This window comes from Leucopleurus acutus (genome assembly GCF_964270905.1).
Source record: "Leucopleurus acutus genome assembly, chromosome: 18".
Classification (NCBI taxonomy): Eukaryota; Metazoa; Chordata; class Mammalia; order Artiodactyla; family Delphinidae; genus Leucopleurus; species Leucopleurus acutus.
In genome coordinates this window covers 70,136,591-70,161,359 of record NC_139160.1, presented here as the reverse complement: position 1 = coordinate 70,161,359, position 24,769 = coordinate 70,136,591, and the positions used below count along the sequence as shown (strand labels likewise).

Here is a 24,769-nt window from a genome sequence, read left to right as displayed (position 1 = left end):
CCATCACACTGGGAATTAGGACTTCAACCTGAATTTGGGAGGGACACAAACATTCGGCCCATAACATCCTGCTTCTGGCCCCCCAAATTCATGTTCACCTCTCATGTGAAATACATTAATTCCTTCCCAATAGCGCTGAAGTCTTAACTCCTTCTAGCATCAACTCTAAAATCTTAAGTCCAAAGTCTAAATATTATCTAACTCAGAAGTGGGTGAGACTCGAGGCAAAATTCATCTCCAGCTGCGAACCTGTGAGACCAGGTAAGTCATGTACTTCCTGGTGAGACAGGCCTGGGATAGATGTTCCCACTCCAAAAGGGAGAAACAGGGAAGAAGGAAGGGGTGATGCATCCCAAGAAAGTAAATATTAGCTCTTAAACCTCAAGAATAATCCTCTTTGGTTCAATGTTCTGCCTTTGAAACCCACTGAGGGGGAGGTCCTGCCTCTGACGCTCTGCTGGGCAGAGGTCACGTCCCCAAGGCTCCAGGTGACTGCCATCTTGCCTGTTGAAACTGAAATGAGGCCCCCCCTCTTTGAAGCTGAAGAGACAGCCCTGATGATCTCTGAACTGCCTCCTGGGTCATTCTTCCCTTGTCTTGAAGAATCATGCATATTCGCAGCTGAATACGTCTATGGTCATAGATCTACAGGCTCTAAGAAGTGTGACACCTTCCTTCATTTTGTCCCATCTTCCCCTCCATCCTCAAGTTTTGTTTTTTTTTGTCATTCCTTCCACTTGTGGCCCTAACGGATGCCTGGAAGGTTTTTGAGGACATTGTTCCCAATTGGAGGCATTGTTTTTCTCTCTCACGCACCACAAGATTCCAAGACACTTGGTGGGGTAGGCATCCTCCTTAATTCTCATCACCACTTCTGGAACATTAAGCTTCCTCTTTCTTTTCCTTCCTTCCTTGCTTCCTTTCTTTTTAAACTTCATGGCGCGCCATTGGATTCTATAGTGGTATCACTCAGAGACCCAGCAAGGAAACAGATGGCGCATCAAAGTAGGAAAATCCAAAGAGGGTTTTAAAAAGGGAGCATTTACAAAGATATAAATAGGGTGTAGAGAAACCACATGGAATAGTGCAGAAACCTGGAGCTAGTAATGTTGGTGGCCTCAAGAAAGACAGGAGGGAATTGTTATCAAAACCCAGGACAAGACACTCATGTAGGATTGGCTGCCTTGAGTTATTAGTGACCTTCAGCCAAGAGACACAGTCAGCCTGATGCAACCTGGGAAAAAGTACTCAGGCCTCCCTGCCTCCAAACTCCTGAGAGGCTCTCCAATGGCTGAACCAGAAACCAGAGGGAAAGGGAACCCGTTGAGGTTTTCCCTATGAGTCTCCGGTGTATGCAGATGCCAGCCAGTGCAATCACTCTCTTCGCTCCCTCACTGCTTCGTCCACTGGCTCCGGGCTCTGTCCTTCATTCCAGAAAGCCTTCTCGCTACAGCCTTCCCCTTCTCCCTGAATCACACCATCCTTCCCAGAGACTTCGACATCCTAGTGCAGGTCCCATCTGACATGCTGGCCTCTCGGTTCCTTAACCAATATTTCCCCAATCATCCTTTCCTCCCCTCCCCCTCGGACTACCACTCTCACAGTCCTACCTGAAACTTGTCATTTGGAGAAAGGGTACCACCTTTGAAATCTTCAATTTATCCCAATTCTGCAACCACCACCTTTCGTAACAGCTCATGGGCTCAATTAATCTTACTGCAAAAATTCTTATCAATGAATTCTCTCCAGTTAACCTAGCCCAGTGCTTTCTCCCTAAGACTCCCCCAGCCCCACATACACACCTGTTTTCACTTTCTTCTTTGTGCAACTCAGAGCCCTTTGCTTATTATTATTACTACTCATTATTATTATTAGTTATTATTATTACTACTCATTATTATTATTATTACTCTCTTGCAATCTCCTTAACCTTCTTCTCTTTCCTTTTGTCATTTTTGTGTGATCAAACCCCAGTCTGTGATGACTCAACCATCCAACCATGAGTTCTGTCCTTACACACACATGAACGTTGCAGGAGGAGAAGAGAAATGCAGCCAGGCAGACTGGTTTCCCTTTAAATAAATTAAATAAAACTCCAAGGTGGCACTCAGCCCAGCCTAACAACTCAGCAGGCTTTATCTTGTAAGTTTCTCACTCTTTAACTATTTTGTTCCTTTCCCTTTTTTCCACAAACTGCTTATTTCCCCTGCCTATACTTTCATCCCTACTCTTAACTTTGAGTCTTCTTTCACTTAAACATTGGAATCATCAGCTAGGAATTTCTTCATCTTTTCACTTCCAAGTCCAGAAACCTACCCATACTTCTTCCCTCCAGAGGGAGGGAGATCATTTTCTAAAAATTCAAAGCTTCCAACCCTTCATTTGGGCTCTGCATCCCATCTCTTTTAGCCTTTTCATACTCTGTGATGAATTCTCCACCCTCCAGCTGTACTTCTCTCTCTTTCAACTGGACCATTCCCACAGGAATACTCACTTCTTTTGTCTTGGCTTGTTACACTTCACTCCATGATTTCCTTCTCCCTAATTGACAGCTTTTCCTCAGGCTCCTTTCCTGGAATCTCCTGCAAGGAAGTGAGTGTCTTAAAAGCCAGGAGAGTCATTGCTTTTGGAGGGAGATAACTGTGACTAGGGGCTACTGTGGGACTGGTATGCTGGCTTTTCTTGATCTGATTTTTTATGTTGCAAGTGTGCAAAGTAAAGAAGTTATAGTGTGCAACTATAAGTTAAAAACAACTTATAGTTGTCATTGTTGTTATTGTTCTTTATCCAATCTGAAAGCCTTTGTCTTTATCTGAATCTTTTTCTATATTTACACTTAATATATAATTAATATATTTGGGTTAAAATTCTCCATCTTATTATGTGTAGTTTATTTGTTGAATCTATTTTATGTTTTTTTCTTTTTTTACCTCCTTTAGTACTGATCATTTTTATTTATGATCATACTTTCCCACTATTTTGGAAGTCATATACTATTTTTATTATTTCATTGTTACTCTGGAAATTACAACATGAATTCTTAAAGTATCAAAGTCTAACGTTAGTTGATTTTTTTTCTTTCCTCTCAGGAAATGCAAGTATCTGAGAAGACTTTTTCTCCACTTATCCCCTACCTGCTCGAATACTATTGTTAAGATGTATTTCATTTCTCTTTGTATAGAAAATAAACCCCATAAGACACTACTGTTACTGGTTTAGAGTCAGTATTTACTTGGTTTAACTCTTTTACTTATCACTTTTTATTTGTTCTTCATTTCTTCCAGCATCTCTAACCTTTAAAAATGTGATCATTTTCTTTCTCCGTGGAGAGTATTTATTGCTTCCTTTAACATAGGTTTGTGAATGGAGAATCTACGACATCCTCTTTGATTCTTAGCCGTATCTTTGTCTGTCTAGTGGTAGGCTGCATAGTTATTTTTTTCCAGTTCACACATTCTGCTTTAAGCCTGGCTTGAACTGCTCTTAAACCTGTCCTTCTGGTTTTTAATAATTTCAGTTGCGTGTTTTAATTCTAGAATCCTGTATATTTACTTTATAGATTTCCTATGTCTCTTTTCATATTTTCCATTAGCTGAAATCTTCAAGCTTGGCTTTGATCTCCTTTAGTAGTAGTAAGTAGGTTACTTTTACTTGGTAGATTTTAATGATAGAGTCTAACATCTTCCACCAATATCTAGCTCTGCTTCCTACCTTAGGATTATACTTACCTACCATGTGAAACTCAGGTGTGTGTGACCATGGGAGCAGAAGTGATGAGTATCACTTTTAGGCAGAAGCTTTTCGAGCCCGTACATGCTTCACCATGCTTTTCTTTTCTTTTGCTGCGGTTATCGGTACTATTTCAGAGAGTGACTCTTCTATCAGCCTGCTACCCAGCATGAGGACAGTAATGATGGGAATCAGTGCTACCATCCTTCTTGTGATGGACAAATGACATGAGACAGAAATAAACGTCTGTTGCTTTAAGCCACTGACATTCTAGGGTCGTTTATTACTGCAGTGTAATCAGATCTATCTGATTGAAACAGAAATTGGAATCAGGATTGAAGTGATATTGTAGCAAACAACCTAAAATATGTGGCTTTGGTTTATGGGCGAGGCGTTAGTTTGCAACAAAACAGATAATAGAGGTTAGAAGAATGGTGATCCATGTTATGTAGTGGCAAATTACTTAGTAAAATTGTTGCCTGTGCTAAGTTAAAGAAAAATTTTATGTCTAATAAATTTGTAGCTTTATGGGAAAACAAACTCTTAGTAGTGTGTGTTGGCTGCATTGGAAAGCTTATTACAAGGAAGAGACAAGATCAGAACAATACTGGCTGTTTTGCCAGCAAGAATGAAAAAGAATAGAGACAGTCTATAAATTCAGGGACTCGTAGGTTGAAAATAGAAACGTTTCTGAAACTCAAACATTGAAAGATGAAATTGAGGAATTATTTGAATATCAAAGGCCAATTAGAACTTAGTTTTAAGGTAAGGATCAAGTGAAGAGTATGGTTGTCACAATGATTGTTCAAATTTCTGAATAGATTAATGTTTTCCCAGTAAATACTTTTATTTGGGCAAAACACCTCAAGAAAAAGAGACTAAGTGTGTGGCTCTCCCATCAATGTCTTACAAATACAAGATAGCTGCATTTATACTGGGTGTAGGGCACGGGACAAAACAAACTGGGATAAAATAGATCTTAAGCTGCCTAAGTTTTTGAGAGAATTGTACTGCAAACTGTATTGCACGAAGAGCCACCAGCTTGGACTTAAAGAGATGACAATTGATACCTAAGAGGCCACTTAGATGCCTGCTGTACATGGAATGTTTGTGTCTTCCCCTGATTCATATGTTGAAACCTAATCCCCAATGTGATGGTATTTGGAGGAGGAGCTTTTGGAAGGTGATTGGGTCATGAGGACAGAGTGATTTTTCCTTCCTGAATCAAACACTAACTGCAACAATCTTTGTGTCCTGAGAGTTCAAACATAATCTTTACTTTTATGTTTATTTAAAAGCCGTAATGGAAATCTATTCTCTTGTCTGCCATGGGTCTGCCAGCACCGTCCCATTTTATCCATGTGGTTTGAATGAGTGCTACCATGTTATTACACACTCTACACCCACGACCCACTTTCAGTTTGCCCAGAGGTGGCCAACTGACCCAAGCTGAATGAATCAGTACATTTCCCTGGAATTTCTAAACTTGGGTCTGGAGAAAAAGTTTCAAACCTTCTCTGTTCCTGAAGCCTCAGGGCTTCCAGGAATCATTTTTTCCCGAACTTGTAGACGAAGCTGCTCTGGTAGAATATGCAGGACACACTGAGAAGAACAGAGATAATAGATGGAAAACCCATTTTCCTTTCATCCTTGAGAATAAGTGAAATTTTTGCTCTTCTTATACTTACTGGAGTCAATAGAGTTGTGTTTCTGTCACTTGCAACCAAAAATGTCTTTAACAAGAAAAAAATATTTCAGCTAGTCTGTAGTAAGCCAATATTGATGCCAGAGCTTAGGAAAAGTTTGCAAAGTCATAGAGATTACTAAAAAAAAAAAAAAAAAAAAAAAAGGCAATAGAGAAGTAAGAGCTGTTATTTTCCATAGTAATCAGAAAAAAATAGATGCACACCCCTTGTTGCTTCTTCCATGTAATCTTTGTTGATAAACACTTATCATTAAAGTTGGTGATATTTAGATAGTTAATACATATGGCACAGTATTAAGTTACCCTTTCTACTCCATTCACATGGCAGTAATGCATACACTACAAAAACCAGAAACCAAAGTTACATATCTAGGTTCAAAAATCAAGATTGATATTTTCATGAACCAGAAATAGAATAGAAGCTTTCAACAAAGGTGGAGGTGAAAGCCACAGTGAGGCTCAGATAGGGCAGAAGCAGCTGGGGGTTTGATTCTTGAGGTGTAATGGGATCTGGAGGTCAGGAGCTGGGATGGGACTCCCTGTCTTGTCAATGGTCTCTAAAACACCATTGTTCTTGCTACCCCCTGGGACCTGGGAAGTTATGAGCTTAGGAAAAGAAAGGATAAAGGCAGCCATGGCATGATCAAGTACTGCCTTGGGGATTGGATGTACAGTATCCTGAGTATCACTGAAGCTTGTGAGCACCAGCAATGCCATCAGTTCTGGTCTGGACTGTGATTCTGGGAAGTGCTGGATAGAGGCAACCACTAGGGAGAGTGAGGGAGAATAGGAAAGCGAGAGAAACAAAAAATCTAAAGAGAAATCTTCTTATGCACCTTCTAAAAGCCAAAATTCCAACACGCATTCAAATCACATGCTAAGAAACACCACTAAGAAAATCAACCACCAGAATGTGAATTCAATCCATGTTACATTTACTTGCTAGAACAACCTGACAGAGACTTTAATGTATGCTTAAGATGCTTGAGCAGAGAAACAAGAACACAACTCACATCGAGCATGAACAAGAGATCATGAACCCAAGACATAAAGTAATAAGGAATTGATATTTCTGTGTTAGAATTTCCAGGAAAAGAGAATGGAGAGAATGTCAAAGAATAAATATCTGAAGAGGTAATGACTGAGAATTTTGGACTTGAAGAGTCTCCACTGCTTAGAATGCAGGGTCAATAAAGATAAATCCACCCATAAGCACACCATGGAGAAACTGCAGATCATCCAAGAGAACGAGAAAAATCTTAAGAGTTACCCGAGAGTAAAAATTTACCGTGTGCCAGGCGCTATGGAAGCCTCAACGCACCATATTCTGAGAGCACAGCACTTCTAAATGAGAATAATTATAAAAAGAAAATAATACAAGAATCAAAGACAGAAAAATAATTTAAAAGATAGAAATTATAATAGATGTATAGTTAAAAGACAGCACTTACAAGTTATTGTGAAGAATAGCTTAAAATGAAAATACATTTTATGATTTCACAAATGAGTCCAATTTTAGATATTCAAGCATAACACTGGGGAGTGTATGGGGTTAAGGAAGTATTTTTGCTCATGGCTTGTGGTTAACTTGTTCATTATCTATAATTCCAGTGTGGATGGAAGTGGTGGAGAGGAGGTAAGAGGAGGTGTTGGCCTCGGCAAAACCTCACAGGATTTTACTCAGCCGCATTTTGTGAAAGTGGTCCAAACCTGTACCGCGTGCTCAGGTCCCTAAAGCCAGTGTTTTTAAAGAAACGCCCACAAAAGCCCTTTTTGCAGGTAGCACCATGTTTCTCCCTTCTTTTTTAAACATGACAAAAATGAATGGTCAATTTAGGAAAAATTAAGTTCCCAGAGTTGTGATTATGTGTGTGTTCATGCAGGTTCCATGTTAGAGAGAGAAAGAGAGAGGAATAAGAGAGGACAGAGAGAGGGGGACATAGAATTAATGTAGATGGTCTGAATTTTTAAACTTTCAATGGTTGGTCTCACATAGACAAAGCTGAAATCCTCTGGAGACTTGGAAACAGATTTTCTAACACTCCTAGAAGCTGGCCAAATTTCTCATGAATTGGCTGGCTAAGTGCCAGAATTAATATCAGCAGGCGTGCATGATATAGATTTGCAAATATTTTTTAAATCAATAGAACTATTAATCCTCAAATACATTAGATTCAGACCAGTGGTCCACTCTGCTTTTGGTTGAATGCCGTTCTGATTTTGTATGTTTGAGATAAATATTCTTCATCTGCAGAAATTGACATTTAATAGGTTGGAGAGACGTGGTGCTTGAGAATGGACTCTGGTACAAAGACATTTGTTCAGTGATGAGTACTCAGATTTCAAGGAACGGCAAACAATTTATTTAGAATATCATCGGGCATCCTCTGGGCTTACCAATTAGAAAAAGTTGGAAAATAAGCCGCAATTAATCTAAACATCAAATTTGGTACTGTATTCAAAACTTACCATTCCTTCTGAATCTATCTTCTTTGATCAATCTTTCGTGTCTATACACTTTGTCTTTAGAGATGGATGCCCTTGGTCTCATGGGCACTTGTCACGGGTCTCCTTTATCTGGTGGGTGCATTAGCAGGAAGGCCGAGCTTTCAGTGCTCCGCGAAAACCAAGGGAAAAAATAAAGGTCTCCTCTGCATGGACCAATCAGAAAAAAGGCACCCCTTCTAGGCTGACCAGTCAGAAAAAGCATAGCCTCTGGTCTGACCAATTAGAAAAAGGCACTACCTCTGGAGGACAAATTAGAAAAAGGCAGCCCCTAGGAGGGAACCAATTAGAAGATGTCCTTCCTAGTCTAGGCTGATGCCCGGGGTACTGGCTTGACAAACGGAGCCCAGCTTGCATTTTAGTCCTGAATTACACCCCCTGGGTTAGCTGCCTTTGAACTTGCGATGTCTGGAATTAAACGACCATGTTTTGCTGCAAGTAGAGGTATTTTTTTCCTCTATCGTAGGAAATAAAACTGAAACATTATTGATGGATTTTCTTTTCAATTTTGTTTTTTTCTCCCAGATTTTGGTGCCTGCTGTTGCTAATATTCATACTGTAATAAAGATGATATGACTATTATCGGAAAAGTATATTTAGTAACTTTAAGCTTCCTGTAACAGTATTTCATATGGCTCTGCCTTGAATATCAGGACTTCCAGCCTTCAATTACCTAAACACATTTGAAAATCTCACTTAAAAGTATTGCCTTAATGGAATTATAGTAAACGCAATTTACTAATGGAACTTTAAAATAAAGACATCCAAACACTTGGGAATGCCTATATAAAACACATGCTAATTTAAAAAGCTAGAAACAAACAAAAATATCCTAATGTGTATCAGAGCTTGAGAAATATCTGTTGATTAAGAGAAAGTGGTTGAAATTGAGGTTACAGTATAACTTTTGTATTTTTTTTTCTGATTTTATCCTAATCGTAAATTCTTTAAATATAACCTAAAATATTGGTCTTGATGTGCTTGACTAATTACTTATGTATTGTTTATTGCCATGTTTATTTTTTAAAAACAAAGTCAATGTTAAGTAGTAATTATCTTGAACCTTTATACCTGTGTGTATTCTATTATTTATGTCATTCAAACAAGTAATAAAGTAAAATGCAGTATTGTCCAGATGCCAGTAATACGTTAAACCAAATCAGTTTCCAAACACAATATTTTAAACCTTTTTCACACCTGTTTGGACAGTAATTCAATTATGTGCACTTAAATCTGCAATATTGTAAATGTTCATGAGGCTGTCTGTTGACATGAACAAAGAAATGGGCCTTTCTTCCCATAATATAATCGTCAGAATCTAAGTTTACATGGAAATTCAGGACATGAATTATTAGCTAGGCATACATCTGAGATTATTAGGGTGCTGTAGTTAAGTGACTTAAATAGCCTTAATTTTTGACCTCTGGAAATTTATGATCCAACAGACTTGTGCCATTTATTTTTTGGAATGTAAATTCTCTCTGACTTGGCATTTTTCTTTATTTACTTTGTAGCCTAAATGTTAGAACATATGACACATTTTTTTGAATTGCAATTTTCACATTAATTCTGATAAATTGCTTTATGAATGACATATTTTAACTTAATGACAGGAAATTTTGGTTTACAAGCAAAATAATTCCATACATTTTCTTATGTGAGCATTGAATTTGATTTTATAAACCACTTTTTTGAGGAAATATGACAAATAAGCCCAACAAAGTCACTTTCGTTCAATTCAAAGTAAAATGTGCTACAGATTCAACTTGATTTTCTCTAAAAAATGGATTGTTGGGTGGGGTGCTCAGCAAACATTTATAGGAGAGAATACTGTTTACATGTTTAACAGTGTGTAATAAAACATGTGGATACTGAATTGAAGGTTGCATTATGACACCAGATGTTTAGGTATTATTAAGTTTACCATCCCAAACTCAAAGGGAATTGTTTATCAATGAGGTACCAGGTACCCGGAATCTAGGCAGAGGAAACAATGTATCCATCTGAAATCAGTAAGGAAAACTGAAACCATCTGATATATTAGACTTTCAAAGCGTTTTAATATGGGAACTGGGGACTTGGAGCTAATGGAAAAGCTGAGAATGAGGGATGTACCTCTTCTCTTCAGGCACATATTCAATACTGTTATGCTTGTTCTGCAGTTATCTACATTTTATAAAGTGAACTATTGTTCAGGACAAATAATATTCTGAATTTTGAAATATACAAATCTCTGCCCAAATGAGAAAGTTTAGTGGACAAATTTCTCCTGTAAATTTAAAATGGTACCCTCAAAGTTGTCTTATTCAATAGTTATAGAGATTAAGGACCAGATTCCACATAGAGTAGATGTAGTTTCTCCTTAGAACATTTCAAATCATGGATGACAATGCTTTTCAACTGAGGGCATACTTCCCTAGAATAAGGCATAACAAAATTTGGGATTAGTGGGAGAAAGTAGAGTGTTGTTTGAAGTAGTTGTATAAAGTTACCATTGCTTTGATTTGGTTTTAGTAAAGATGTTTAATTCATATTGAATTTAAATCACATTAAAGAAGGTTTAATATGTGTATCAATAGAAAGCATGGGTTATAAATGTCCAGAGACTTTGATACAATGGGCCAGGCTGCACAGGTCCTCAAATTGTTTAGGGCCAATTCTACTTGTATAAAGTGAACTCCTACCTGCCTCAGAGGATGCAAAGAAGGGTCCTCTGGACTCTTACCGGGCTGTACAGGAAATTAGGGCTGTACTGTCAGGCATATCTGTGTGGACTGAGATAAAGTTCCTGTAGGTGAGAAACGAAGCCTTGTGGCATTTTGCCAAGAGAAGCTCATATTTCTGAGGACTCAGGGGTTTCACCTGCTTTGGCCTGTATCTGTTGGCTGGTTCCTCACAGTTTTATTGTTATACTCACCAGCATAACAGGAACAAAGAGGAGGGTTTTTTCTTATATTTCTTTCTAGCAGTGAGGGGGCTTTTAAAAGGTGATAATTAATTCTCCCTCTTCCCTCCACTTCTGAGTTCAGATTCAGTTCAGAAACATGGTCACACAAGTTAGAAAGATGGAAATAAAAATACTAGTTTTATTACTGATAAGGTTGCTTTGGGGAATGAAATTGAACGTGTGGGCAAAAATTGGTTTCTCTAACCATTTCCCCCACATCTGAATATTGCATTGACTGCGCAAGGAAGAGTTTGCATCTGGAGAGCAGAGGCACGTTTACCCAGAACCCCTGCCTTCCCTCTGCAACCCTGTCTTGGTTTGAGTTTCCACAGAGAACGAAGATTCTAATACAAGTAGTTTATTTATGAAAGAACACAGCAGATGAGCAAGGGATGTGTGGTGTAAGGAAGGGGAGAGGGCCAATGATGTGTTAAGCCAACTCTCCTGGTGAGAGACTGTGTCTTAATTCCACAGGAAAACTTTGGGAAAGAATATAAAACACATGCCTCATCATTATCCCTCCCAAGGGGTAAGGGAGCTGGGTGTTTGGTAATGGAGGAATTCTCCTAGGGTGTGCTGATTCTGTAAGTGCCTGGGCACAGGGGACTTCTGTGGTTTGAAAAAATTCCTCAGGTTCAAAGATGGAGATACTGGAAGGTGAAAGCCAACCAGAGCACACTGATGTGATAGAATGAAAGGGGTGTACATGGGGCACGGATGATGGCGGCTACGAGACCCCATAAAGAGTTCAGAGGCAGATCAGTCTCCAGGCCTGCTTCTAGACGACGGGCTGTGGGCTTCCAGGCTGACCCAATGTTTCCTGCAACGAGAAGCTGAAGCAGAGCAGTCTGAAAATATTTTGTAGGCAGGCAGATCCAAAGAGAGACAGGGAGAGAGAGAGAGAGAGGGAGGAGGCTGGACCACTTAAGTCGTTCCATTTTCATTGAGAGGTTGGGAGGTGGCAGAGAGAGGGACTGCAGTTCCCTTTCCAGACTGTCCCCTCCAGGAGGGAGGAGCAGAGGTTGTACACCAGGAGCCAATGGAGGAACACGGAGAGAAGAAGAAAGCGGTACTACTGAGTAGTTCAGTGATGTGAAATGGAGAATTTGTCCTTAAAGCATGATAATAATTGTTAACATCAACAACAGGGAAGGAATAAGCGTGCAAATCACAAAAGGCACCATCTTTTCGAAAAAGGTTTCCACGGTAAAGACACTGAGATCCCTGTCTACGCATTGGTCTTCTTTTTCCTTTTCTGACCAACTCTTCTTCCAATCACTTTTCCCTCTGTCTTTCTTCTCCTTTATTATCATGATCATAAGCTCTGAACTGTCACAGGCTACATCCGATAGGCAGGGAGCAGGGCAGAGGGGACAAGGGGAAGTAAGATCTGACAATGGGACGTTTGCACTGCTGGTGAGGATAAGCAAGAGTGGCTTGTAAGAGGCAGCTAAGAGATCAGTAGCTGCGACAGTGATTGGAAAGGAGAGTGGCAGCCTGTGAATCAATCCACAGGTTATATGTGATGTACTTGTGTTCTTTATCCTTTTAATATAAGTAAATAAGCCAAATATTTAGGTGTATTGTTACTAATACCAGACCAGTCGATAAGACAGTAGGGAGGATAAGCTGCTGTAACAAAGTCACACAAAAATACAGTGGCTCAAACAAAATAAAAGTTTCTTTTTCTGTCATCTAACAGAACAGAGGCAGGTGGCCAATCCGGGATAGGCTGGCTGCTCTGTCCATAGTCCTGGGTTTCTCCTATCTCGGTACTTCATTCCTGGAGTGTGTTCCTGTCCATGCTCTCAGAGCCGCTCACACCATCCCTTTCAGCTCATAAGAAAGAGAAAAGAGAGAAGTGGAAGTTGAGCAGCTTCCTTTGGAGAATGTGACCCGGAAGTTGAACACGGCACTTTTGCTCACAGCTCATTGGTCAGAATCTAGTCACATGACCCTACTGAACTGCAAGGGAGCTGGGAATTAGTGTCTGTTTGGATATCCATGTACCTTTCCAAAAGTGTGGCGGGGGCGGGAATTTATGGCTAAAAGGAAGAATGAAGTAGAAAAGTAACTTGGGGACAATTAGAAAAAGCATGGTAAGTTAGTTGCAAAGATTTTTGGTGACTAATCTCATGAATTTATATGTCCTATATTAAAATAAAATGTATATTTTATTGTGTTATGGTCATTACACTTACCTTTAGGTTTGCTTACTCTAATATGCTGAATGTAAATTTAATTTTTAAGTGAACTTGATTGTAAGTACTGGGTTTATTTTACTTTAGCCTTATGACAACACAGTCTTAAGATTTTTTTTCTCTACCTATATATACTACAGATGTTACTGTCAATTTTACAGATGTTACTGTCAATTTTACAGTTACCATGAGATTTTCCTTATTTTCTTTAGTGCAAAAGCTTACATTTCTAATAATTTACATTTCTAATAATTTCCGTTTTTATCATCTATTATTGATTTGAATGTAGCATGGCAAAGGGTAAGTAAATATTTTGATGTCTTCCAAAACAAAACTTAACGGTCTGAACTCAGATTGGTGTGAGTATCTTTGGATCATTCCTAAACTGGAGGCAAACCACCCTTGGTCTTCTTTATCGTGTAACTGGAAATCTGGTTTAATTTTATGAATTAGCATGCACCATGGAGTCTTGTACAGTTACTTTCACAGGGTAAATGCTCAATAAATATTGGTTGAATAATTAAACTGGGTTACTCAGAGCTCATTAGAAATGATAACTCCCTTGGAACAAAGGTGACCTGAATCAGTGTTAGACCATCTTTTTCAGACAAAAGTACTTGGTATTTTTTGTTTGTTTAATAATGTGATTTATAGCCTATCTAATGTAAATAAATAATGTGTCAATAAATATAGAAAAAAACTATAGAAATTTCATTCATTGTAAGAAAAGATTTCTCCTTCCTTTAAATAGCATAAAAGAAGAGAAGCAACCAACACAGTGCCTGACGTAATAGATTCTCTGTAAATAGTAGTCACAATTAATTACCTTTTATGTTGTTCCTTAGGTCACAGGACAAAGAAGTAATAAGTTTTCCACCAATACAAAACAAATCATAGCTTTCTGGCAGTCATTCAATCATTCTCTATTTTAATAGGGATCAAATTCACTGTCACAACGTAGAGAAGAGAGTCCAATTTGGAAATGCAAGAAGAGCTCATTTGAGAAATACTCTGTCTACACAAACTTAGCATATGGAAAGATACAATAGTTACCGAACAGATCCCCAGATTTTACTTGTGAAATACCCCAGGGAACTCAGCAAGCTTTTACAGAACCTTCGAGCTGTGGAGTTCAGAAGACCTTGCTGGAGAATATTTTTTATCCAACTATCTCTCTGGCATATGTCCAGTGGTAATATATTGGGATATTCTGGAACCCATGACAGGACACCAGAATGTTATAAAAGCAGCATGTGGTAAGTGACCCTGATTGATTGATATCAAAAATTCTTTCCTAATGAATTGGCAATGCTATTCCATTTTACCTCTCTCAAAAAAGAATCCCGCTCTTCAATTTCTTTTTCAGCCTGATTCTAAGTCATTTGATGTTAAATCTGTGGACTTTTATTATTCTCTCTTTCCTTACTTCCCAAACTTGATTGAGGCTGCAATTAATCTTAGTAATTTCTTTAAGCTGTATGACATGATGCCTTAGGCACATTGAGGACATCCATATTTAACTTTCAAGTTTCTTAACTTTCATAAAATTTGCTTGTGTTAAATTCCTCTTCCATCTTGCTTAAAATCAACTGACATTTCCCCAAAGGGTTCAAGATATTGGATACAAATTTTGGCATCTCAAAATTCCTCCTAAATATTAGAAAACACTAGCAGTGGGAAAGTTGTTTATTACATTTTCATATTTTGATAACTGATAATTAAGAAGTTAATTTTCTTTAAAATCAGTCCTCAACAACATAGATCTACATCTATTTGTTTATAAGATAGTTTGATATTCCATGCAGTAGAGGTAGTAGTTTTAATTTTTTTTTTTTTTTTTTTTTTTTTTGCGGCACACGGGCCTCTCACTGCTGTGGCCTCTCCCGTTGCGGAGCACAGGCTCCGGACGCGCAGGCTCAGCGGCCACGGCTCACGGGCCCAGCCGCTCCGCGGCATGTGGGATCCTCCCAGACCGGGGCACGAACCTGCGTCGCCTGCATCGGCAGGCAGACTCGCAACCACAGCGCCACCAGGGAAGCCCTAGTAGTTTTAATTTTTTGAAATTAAGATGGAGCTTCTAAATATATTTTAAAAAATTAAACATTTTATGTCAATTTTCCCATAAAAGTGGAAATAAACTGACATAACGTTAATTCATTTGCCTAACAGCAGTGAGAGTGGTCAATTTTACTTTTCCAAAATGCTCATCTCACAAATATGAAATGCTAACATTTATTAATTTTGACTAGCAAGTACACTGGAGTTTGTTATATTATTCTTTGAAATAGTTTGTACTATTTTGTACATTGTATTTTTTCCTAAATAAGAGAAATCAATAGCTTTGCCCTAAATCTTTTGATTTTCTGGGAAATTAGGGAGTTTGGTTGCATCTTGATGAAAGAGAAATTTTGTCCATTTTGTTAGGTTAGATCGTAGTGGCCGGTGACAAGGTTATATATTAGTGTAGCTAAGTGAACGGGGGTGAACTCAGTGTTAGTTCAATTAATGGGTGCAGAAACAGGCAATGAATTAGTGTGTGAATCAAGCAGAGTGCTTTCTGTACCAAAACAATATTTGAAGGTAATAGGTTGTCTGTCTAGAAAAGGCATAAATGTTCTCATTGACATATGACCCTCCTCAGCAAAGAAGAGTTTGTCGCCCCAATTTTAGTGCTTGCCCTTTGAACAGTACCTGTTTCTGCAAGTACATATTTGTCATATGCCTAGTGTATATTTTTCAAACAGTGCTTTAAGTAGGATTCAAATAATAAGTAAAGGAACTTGAGTTGTCCTTAATGTTTTAGATGCTGTAGATGCGGCTTTTGAAAATGTAAGGTGGAACTAATTTTGGCCAAGGAGTGTGGTACTAGACTACCGTTTCTATTTAAACTCCTGCCTCCCCTCCACCCTGTGTATTTTTTAAGGTTTACTAATTATAATTAATTTTCCTTTTCGAAATTCACTTTTAAGAGAAGGCTCTGCTAGCTGGCTGCAAGTGCAAGCAGCAAGCCTAAGCATGCCGGGCGGAGGAGGGAGAGGGTCAAATAGTGGGGCTGTGGCTGGGTGCTAGTGGTGGGGGACTTCGAGAGGGGAACCGGCGGAGAGACTGCAGTGACACTGCCCTCCCCGGGCGGGTGGAAGCATCTCACTGGTGACGGGTCTGAAAGCACGTGGCTACGTCATGGAAAGCCAGTCTTTTCAATGCAAACTTCAACCCCTCCTCCTCCCCCTAATGCCGGTAACTCACATCCAAGGCTGGGCGAGGAATCCGGAGGGGAGATTTTCCTCATGCTCACCGTTGTTGGAAACTGGGAGAGAGAGAGAGGAAGGCGGCAGGGGATCCGAGGCGCTCTCTACCTACTACCAGCCTGACCAGGGGAGGGGTCACCTAGATTTGCATCTTTTCTTCGTGGTGGTTGAGAACTGCAGGTTCAATCCGATCCCCCTGAGCACTGGCGCTTGATTATAAAAAAAAAAAATCGACACTGGGAGAAGGGAGGCTGTGTCTTCGGCTGTCAGACTCGGAGGTGGTATTGGTGTGTGTATGTGTGCTGGTGGTTTTTTTTTTTTCTTTTTCTTTTTTCTTTCTTTCTTTCTTTCCTTTTTTTTTTTTTTTTTCCTTTCCTTCTCTCCTAGGGACTACACAATGGCAGTCTTCTCTCAGTGAGATGAATCCTGCTTTGACTCCTGCAGACTCACCCAGCCTCATAGCGATCAACTAAAAGGCTATGGTTTTCTCTTTGGGGATCTTTTGTGCATTACTGTTCTCCCTGATTAGTTCTGGTCTCAGTTGGGATTTCTTTGCTTTTTTGTTTGGCTTCATGCTGAAAAAGGATTTTTTTGCCAACCCTTTGGTAATAATCCAGTGGTGATCAAGGGGATAAATCATTCACCCTGGCCGAAAAAAAACAATCTCTGAGAAGTCTCAAAGAAATATACCACGTGAGGGGAAAAAACTGGGAGAAGATCCGGAATATTATCGTTTTTCCTATGGTAAAACCGGTGCCCCTCTTCAGGAGAACTGATTTCAAATTATTATTATGCAACCACAAGGATCTCTTCTTTCTCAGGGTGTCTAAGCTGCTGGATTGCTTTTCGCCCAAATCAATGTGGTTTCTTTGGAACATTTTCAGCAAAGGAACGCATATGCTGCAGTGTCTTTGTGGCAAGAGTCTTAAGAAAAACAAGAACCCAACTGGTAAGCAAAACATGCATCATGTTATGTTTTTCCTCATAATAACCTGTCTGTTGCTCATTGAGCTAGATCTGCAGTTCGGCTATGCAGGAAGGCAGGGGAAACAGAGAAGGACCAGGACAGTGTTGTGTATAGAGGTGTTGCGTGGATAAACAAGTAACAGCTGGATCGGCGTCTGTGAGCCCCAAATCATTACCAGCATCTCTTGGCTGTGACACAATCCATCCCTAGGAGGGAGGAGGAAACTTTTTTTTTTCCTTTTCTTTTTTTGGAATGTATCTGGTTGACGATGTTTGGTGGAATATTGAAGGGTTTATGGCTTAAGGTTTGGCCCGAGGCAGTTGAAGCTTCGGTAGTTGCCAGGAGAAAGAACCGCGAGCTCCCCTGGCTCGTGCTGCAGGTCCGGGGACGTAGCTCGGTGCCGAGAACCTGCTCTAGACTTTCTGAGTAGCTTGCACAATATTCGCCACCCCATCACCTTCACCGAAGGAAAGAGGCCCCCTCCGTCGCGGCCCCGCTCCTCCGTCAGCCCCCGCCTCCCGCCCCCGTCTAGCTCCGCGTGCCGAAGTATGAACTCCTTCCCCCGTCTGCCTCCGACACTCCTGCTCTGGGAAAACTTGAGCAGGGCTCATGCCGGGAGGGAACCCCAGATGGAGCAGACAAGCCCGGTCTCTCTAGTATATGTAATTTAAACCTCCCTTTTAAAAAGCAGTGTCCTAGCCCGGCGTCTGGGTCCCCTGGGTGGGATGAGCCTGGCCCCGGGTCCCTGCTTCAGCCTCCTGGTGATCGTGCGCCCCCATTCCAAAAGGCTCCAACCGGGAAACTTGCAGTACATTACATAAGAAATGCAAATGCAGGTGATTCGGGGGAGTCGGGTCCCCGGGATTCACTTCCCGCTATCTCAGTCTGAGGCATTTGGGGGCGGCCGCGGAGCTGTGGGCGAGCAACCCCGGGGAGGCCAGGCCGGAGGGCTGCGTGGCGGAGGCGGCGCACGGGCGAGGAGGCTGGGCGCAGCGGGTCCGGGAGCCGCGCGCGCCGGCGACAGGGGGTGTGTGGTGTACCCCGGTTCGCTTCAGGCCGGGGAGGGACCCGGGCTGGGTGTTCTATGTCTGGGGCCCTGTTGGGGGCGGGGCCCTGGCCGTCCTGCAGTGGCAGCCCGGGTGTCCGAGGCTCCTGACGCTGGCACTGCGGTGTAGTAGATCACGGCTCCTCGCGGGCGCCCTGACACCCCGAGCTCCACCAGGGGCCGCGCTGGCACCCGGAGCCCCAGCGGCCGGGCAGCAAGTGGCTGCCGCCTCCCTGCCTCCGAAGCTGCCTAATGCAGCCTAGTTGGGCGGCGCGCTCCCAGTGAGCTGCCGCCTTCGGGTGCCGGGGAGGAGGAGGAGGAGGAGGAGGAGGGGGGAAGGGGGAGGAGGAGGAGGGAGGGGAGGGGAGGGGGAGGAGGAAGGGGAGGGGAGGGGAGGAGGAAGGGGAGGAAAGGGGGAGGGAGGGAGGAGGAGGGGAGGGGAGGAGGAGGGAGGGGAGGGGAGGGGAGAGAAGAGGGGGAGGGAGGGGAGGGGGAGGGGAGGGAGGAGGGGGAGGAGGTGTGGGTGGGCGGGGATGGAGGCGGTGGGTGTGGAAGCTGAGCACCCCTTGCAGCCCCCTCTGCTGCGGCAGAAGGCAAAGTGCGAGTTCTGAGACCCTCCGGAAGGGCAGATGCTCGCGTGCTGGCGGACGCCTGGCAGTTGCCGTCAGCTGGGACCTTCGGATGGCTGTTGAGTCTGTGGGCGCGGTGCTGCAGCGGGCCCCGTGCCTCCGTCCTGGAGTTCTCATCCCTGTGCTCTAGCTCTCCCCGCTTTCTTCCCGTCCCCCTCTTCTTCCCCCCCACCCGACCCCCACCCCCTCCATCCCCGGTCCTTTGACCCTTCTCTCTCTTAACTTAGCGTTTAGCAGCTCTGAGATGATCCCACCATCCTGAGAGCTACCCAACGAGAAAGCAGTGTGGTCACCTTACCAACCACGTCTCCAGTTGGGCTGTCAGGTGTACCCTAACCCCGCATCAAGCCCAGCACTTGCTGATGCCTTGGTCATAGCTAGATCTGCAACACTACCATCTCAAGTTCACGCGAAGACCCTTTTGGCAAGACTTCCTAAAGTGGGACAAGCCAAGGGCTGCGGTGGGGTTCCTCCCTCACACAGTAAAACTACTGGTTTTTGAAACCTTCTTGTGTTCTTCTTTGAAAAGATTTAGCTCCCTCTGAGACAGGACTACTAGAAAAGCATTTCTTTAGACTTGGCCATTTGTTTAGGGATCTTGAAGTCAGTCCCTCCATAGTACTGGAGAGTGGGCAATAATTCAGCATGGAACAGTAAGTTTCCTTACTGCCTTTGATAATGTCTTTTTTTTTTTGTAAACAGTTTTACTGGAAACACTAAGTTTCACCGATACACGATTCAAGATCTTTTTATTACACCTCCCCCACCCCACCCACTTTCATCTCTCTGGAATAAAGTAGATTTTTTTTCCTTCCAAGGCATTTGGAAGGTGTCAAACAAATGACGACTTATTTTTAGAGCAATTTATTTTGCAGCTTATGAATGCTAAAGTACTCGGGGGTGAATTGATGGGTTAACTCAAACTCTGTCTAACAACGGCTCCGACTACTCCACTAGCATAGTTTAAGTCCTAGATTGCCAGGGGTGAGAATTCCAACCTTGGAGTTGGAGCATTTTGTAAATTATTTTTTAAATGGGACATTAATGTGTCACACTATGTATCTCACCTTCTAAAAGTTTTGCCTTTTGAGCTTAAACCATCCTGTGCCTAGCCATTCCTTTTCAGGATTGTAGTTGGTAAATTCCATTCTCCTTCTGCTATTAACATGAAACCTAAAATCATTTGCAGGTTTTTGATCCCAAGATAGCAGTATAACTAAGAAGTTAATTGGGTAATTGAAATAAAACAAAGACTAAAATCCTCGTAACTGTTAAAACCAAAAAGAACAGATTGACTACTACCTATTACGTTATCTTAAATCTAAAACGAGGACAATTAACTGGTTTCAGACTAAGAAGCTTGTCAGAATACCTGCACGTACCAGTAGTAGGACCATGAATTTGGTGTAACGACTTCTTATTAGATGAATTTTTCTTCCCAATCTTTGTAAGTTATAAAATGATTTACTGATTATTCCTACTGCTTTAAGTTGTCAACAAGTACAGGCAGTTCGGTCAGGGGTTCCTGAAAGGAATTTCAGAGTACTGCTATATAATCAGTTTGGTGTAGAAATAAGCAAATGATAGAGTCATGAACTTAAGGGCAAAGTTACTCATCTACCCAAAAGTTCTTAATTCATGTTTAAATAAGAGGTGTTAATTAAGTAGGTTTTTTTTAGTTGTTTTTATGTAAAAGTTAACTGGAAAAGAGCATGAAGAATATATTTGCACAATATATGCTTTTTAAAATAAATTGCAATAGCTTAAAAATCCTGGATAGAAAGTAAATTTACTGTCTTCATAAACATGTCCAATATCTCACAATACAACTATTATCAGAGAACACACACACACACACACACACACGTGCGCTTCATGTCCTACCTTCCCTTATTTTCCCAGTAGAGGAATAGCTATATGTTTATAATAGATGTTACCTTCTTCAACTGTCACTGCATGAGTTATGCAAGGTGACTGTATTTTAGGCATATCATTAAATAGGGAATACTGAGTCCAACGCACTTACTTTGCCTGGAGGAGGGCTTGATATGTTTCTTTAAATTAGTACTGAGAGTTTGGACTGACCGACATGTGTCACAGGCCAGTTTGGGAAATAATCTAGGTCGCTGAAATCTGAGCAATGGCTGCTAAGGAAATAAATATGGTTGGAAAAAAGAAGTCCACAATAGGGGACTTCCCTGGTGGTGCAGTGGTTAAGACTCCGTGCTCCCAATGCAGGGGGCCAGGGTTGGGGAACTAGATCGCACATGCATGCCGCAACTAGGAGTTTGCATGCCACAACTAACTAAGGAGCCCGCCTACCACAACTAAGGCCCAGGGCAATCAAATAAATAAATAAATATTAAAGAAAAAGTCCACACTAAAGATAAATATGAAGGTCGTATCATGGATGTCTCTTCAGATACATAATGTCCAACAGGCAAAGGAAGCCACAGACCCTCAAATATATACAGCTACTCACACATACAAACTTCCACGGCTTGATAGGATTTTGGAAAGCAGAGATTTTAAGAAAAATTGTAACCAGATGTAATTTTATTGGGTACCAGTGTTTGTGGCAAGGAGGGTACGAAGCGGATGCCCTAGACCTAGTTCTGCAGAGCACATTTAGAAAATCCCACAAACTCATGGCCCTGAGTGTTTCCTCTTCTGAACTGTCTCCGTCTCTGCCATGAAACTTTGAGATGAAAGAAGCAGGGCTTGGTAGAATTCACTGTCACTTTCTATTTCCTACTTTTTTTGGGTGTCTTCCAGCCCTGCTTTTGCCTTTGACTAAGCTGTTTTAGGTGCCAAAAACATCTGGTGTGCCACTGTTACTCATTTAAATATATGTTATTCTTTTAAAGCTACTTGCTTTACATCTAGGGGCGGTCATGGCTTTGAGAAGTGAGAAAATAGGAAGAGGGAGAAGAAAAAGGAGTAAAGCATTTTTCACCCCTTCTCCTCTGCCTGCCGACTCATCTTGGGTTCCTGTAGAGCTGGGTGAGCCACAAATGGGCCATACATAACCTGTGCATTTCTAAACACTGAGCATATGTAAAATGGAGACATCAAATTCAGACTGCATGGCTGGAACACCAAACAGATGTAAGGTCCTTCTCTTTCTAGTATGCTTGCCTTCAGCGTGGGATTCCATGTAATATGAGTTGGCCTTGGATTCCATCTAGGAAGCTTCATTACTGAAGTAGCATAATGAGTTTTGCAGGCAGTAGCACTTCCTGAACCAAAGGATGACATGTTAGGTAGGCTTCCAAGTATTGATTTGTTGGGAGTGTCGACTGTTTTATGTTTGTTTTAATTTATATCCAAGTTAACGAGTGTGAAATCCAACCAGTGATCATCTAAGCTTGGTTTTAACAGTGGAGATCACTTTAATTGTACCCATATCCAGCCTGTTCTCATCTTAGGCAGCCTCCCTGAGAACATCCGTTCAAATGATGCATTGCTTTCAGAAGGTGCTAAAGCTAATTCTATAGTTCATATTTCCTATGCGGAGCCACTCCTTTAAAAATGTTCAAACCCAGTCTTCCATGTTTTAGCAACACAAACACTGAGGACTTTTGTGAAGTGTTTTTATACATACTGTAACAAGGACAACAACCAAAGGTTTTGCTCCTTTGTACATTTTGGCATCATAACTCAATTGACTCATAAGCTTTCTATAAATATGTAGATGTCTCAAAATGGAAGCATTTATTCAAGATAGTTTCTTATGGTTTATGGGGAAACAGTTGGGATGTTTGAACAGTATATTTGAAGCTCCTCTACTAAGTTTTAAATGAGACATTGCATCGTGTCTATATTCTTAATAAAACCTTTGAGCCCAACTTAGTACCACCTCCAGGAGGGACAGTGGGCCAGGGAAATACCAGCAGACACGTCTATCTGCCCGGTGCCATAGTCTGTGTGGTGTTTCTTAGGGTTTTAGATTGTGTACCGTGTACTACATTTAGTTATAAGAGTTGAACTTGAGCACAGAACGGCAGGGAATTGTCTGAGGGCGACTTCTCAGTTCCTCCATATGCCTCCAGAGATGCACTAACTTTTTTTTTTTTGCTATTCTGCTTTTGAAGGACCAAGTATGTCTTGATGTTCTCCCTGTATATTCCTCTTTGGTACAAACTAATTTTCTGCTTTGGCCAGAAGTAAAAGGTAGGATGATGAAGGGTAGAGGAGTTGAAAGGAGGAATCCTTAGGGCTTTCCTAAACATGAAAGCAAAAATGGAGGCATAGTGCAGACATGTTTTACAGGGAACACTGACGTTTTTGTTTATCTAACCTACTAACACCATCGAACAAAGTCACCTAACAATTGTTGAGCACTGTTGCCTTTATCGCTGTCCCCTGTCAAAAACTCAGGTTATGACAAGTCCCAGGTTTTCAATACATTTGTATTAAATGAACTAACGGTGAAAAATAGCGTTTTCGGAGAAAGTTAACTGTGGGACTGTAGCTGCCACTGTCATACAATTTACTTGGTGAAGTTCACTTAACGCCTACTCCTTTCCAGCAGTGCCAACCAAGAATTTGGCTTCTAAATGGTAAAACCAAGAAGGAAAAACAGCTGTTAGTGGCCTTCTTTCTCTTCATGCCCCGCGCCAGGGCATCCTGAAACATGGTTTGCAAACATTCCCCTGGGCTCAGGCCTTCCTCAAACACACAAGCGCATTCACCCCTCCTGGCCCGCTCACCCTTTAAATAACAAGTGTTAGGACACCATTTGGTTCCCTCTGCCAGAGCCCCCCTTCATTTTCTTTTCTGATCTTTAATGTTCTCCAAAAGGAAGGCATTCCGAAAAACAGTGGAGTGAACTTGAATTGTTTCTCTCTTCCTGTCTGAACTCCTTTCTGTGAAGATGGTCACTGTGCCCATCCGATGTGGCATGTTTCCGTTCTAGAGTGGACAGCACCTAAACAGCCTCGAGTTTCACTTGCTTTGAAAGGAGGTGCCCCCTCCCTTCCTATTTTGTTCTTTTCCGTTTTAAAGCAGTCATCTGCAAACTTGGTGGCGCCCTGCTTTCCCAAAACCACACTCAGCTACTCAGCTTCCGCCCTCCGGAGCCACCGTCAAAGGCGGACGCACGACTGGGGCAGAGGCCCGCTCGCCAGAGCAGCAAGCGGGACGTGGACTGTTTTCTGCTCGCCACGAGCCGGCCACCTCTGCGGCTCGGATCTGCTTCCAGAAGTCGGGCCCCTCGGGGATCTGGCCGGAGCCGGGCTCGGAGTCTGCCTAACGGAGCCCCGAAGAGAGGAGGCACGCAGGCGACGCGTCGCCTTCCTCCGCTGTGACCCGCGGCCAGAACTCCCGGGACCGGCCAACCTGCGCTCCACGCCTCGGGGCGTCTGGGGCTCTGCGGCGCAATGCGGCGGAAGCGGCCCGTCCCAGCCGCCGTAGCGCGGGAGGTATCCGTTGCCACAGGGATGACCTCTGACCCTGGAGCGTCTCTGGGGGCTCGGAGGCCGGCGCAGCCGTTGCTATGGAAACCACGTGGCCGGAAGCCGCGGGGTGGGCGAGACGGGGTGCGCGGGCCGCGCCGGGTGTTGACGCGGCGCACCTTGGCGGGCACGGGGCCGGCGACCTCGCGCGCGCCTCAGTGCGTGCCCGGGCTGAAGGGCGAAGGAAGAGTTTGGTTCCAGCCCACAGGTGGTCGCCTCCCCGCGACGCACTGCAGGGTTTAGAGGAAAAGGGACGGGGCGGGAGGAAGGAGCTAGGTAGGTGGCGGATGCGCCCAAGTTCCGGACTGGGAGAGCATGAGTCCAGCCCGCACTAGCT

The 24,769-nt window shown here is 42.3% G+C and overlaps 1 protein-coding gene across 2 annotated transcripts in view; it reads left to right on the top strand.

Annotated features, from left to right (window-relative positions):
* Positions 1-16,394: 16,394 nt before the first annotated feature.
* FGF14 (fibroblast growth factor 14) overlaps positions 16,395-24,769 on the top strand; it is a gene marked incomplete at both ends in the record, with an annotated part of 614,821 nt that continues 606,446 nt past the window's right edge. For both annotated transcript variants that reach the window (XM_082859500.1, XM_082859498.1), the window contains one exon: positions 16,395-17,284. In XM_082859500.1, the coding sequence (XP_082715626.1) occupies positions 17,077-17,284 (208 nt within the window). The remainder of the gene's footprint in view (positions 17,285-24,769) is intronic.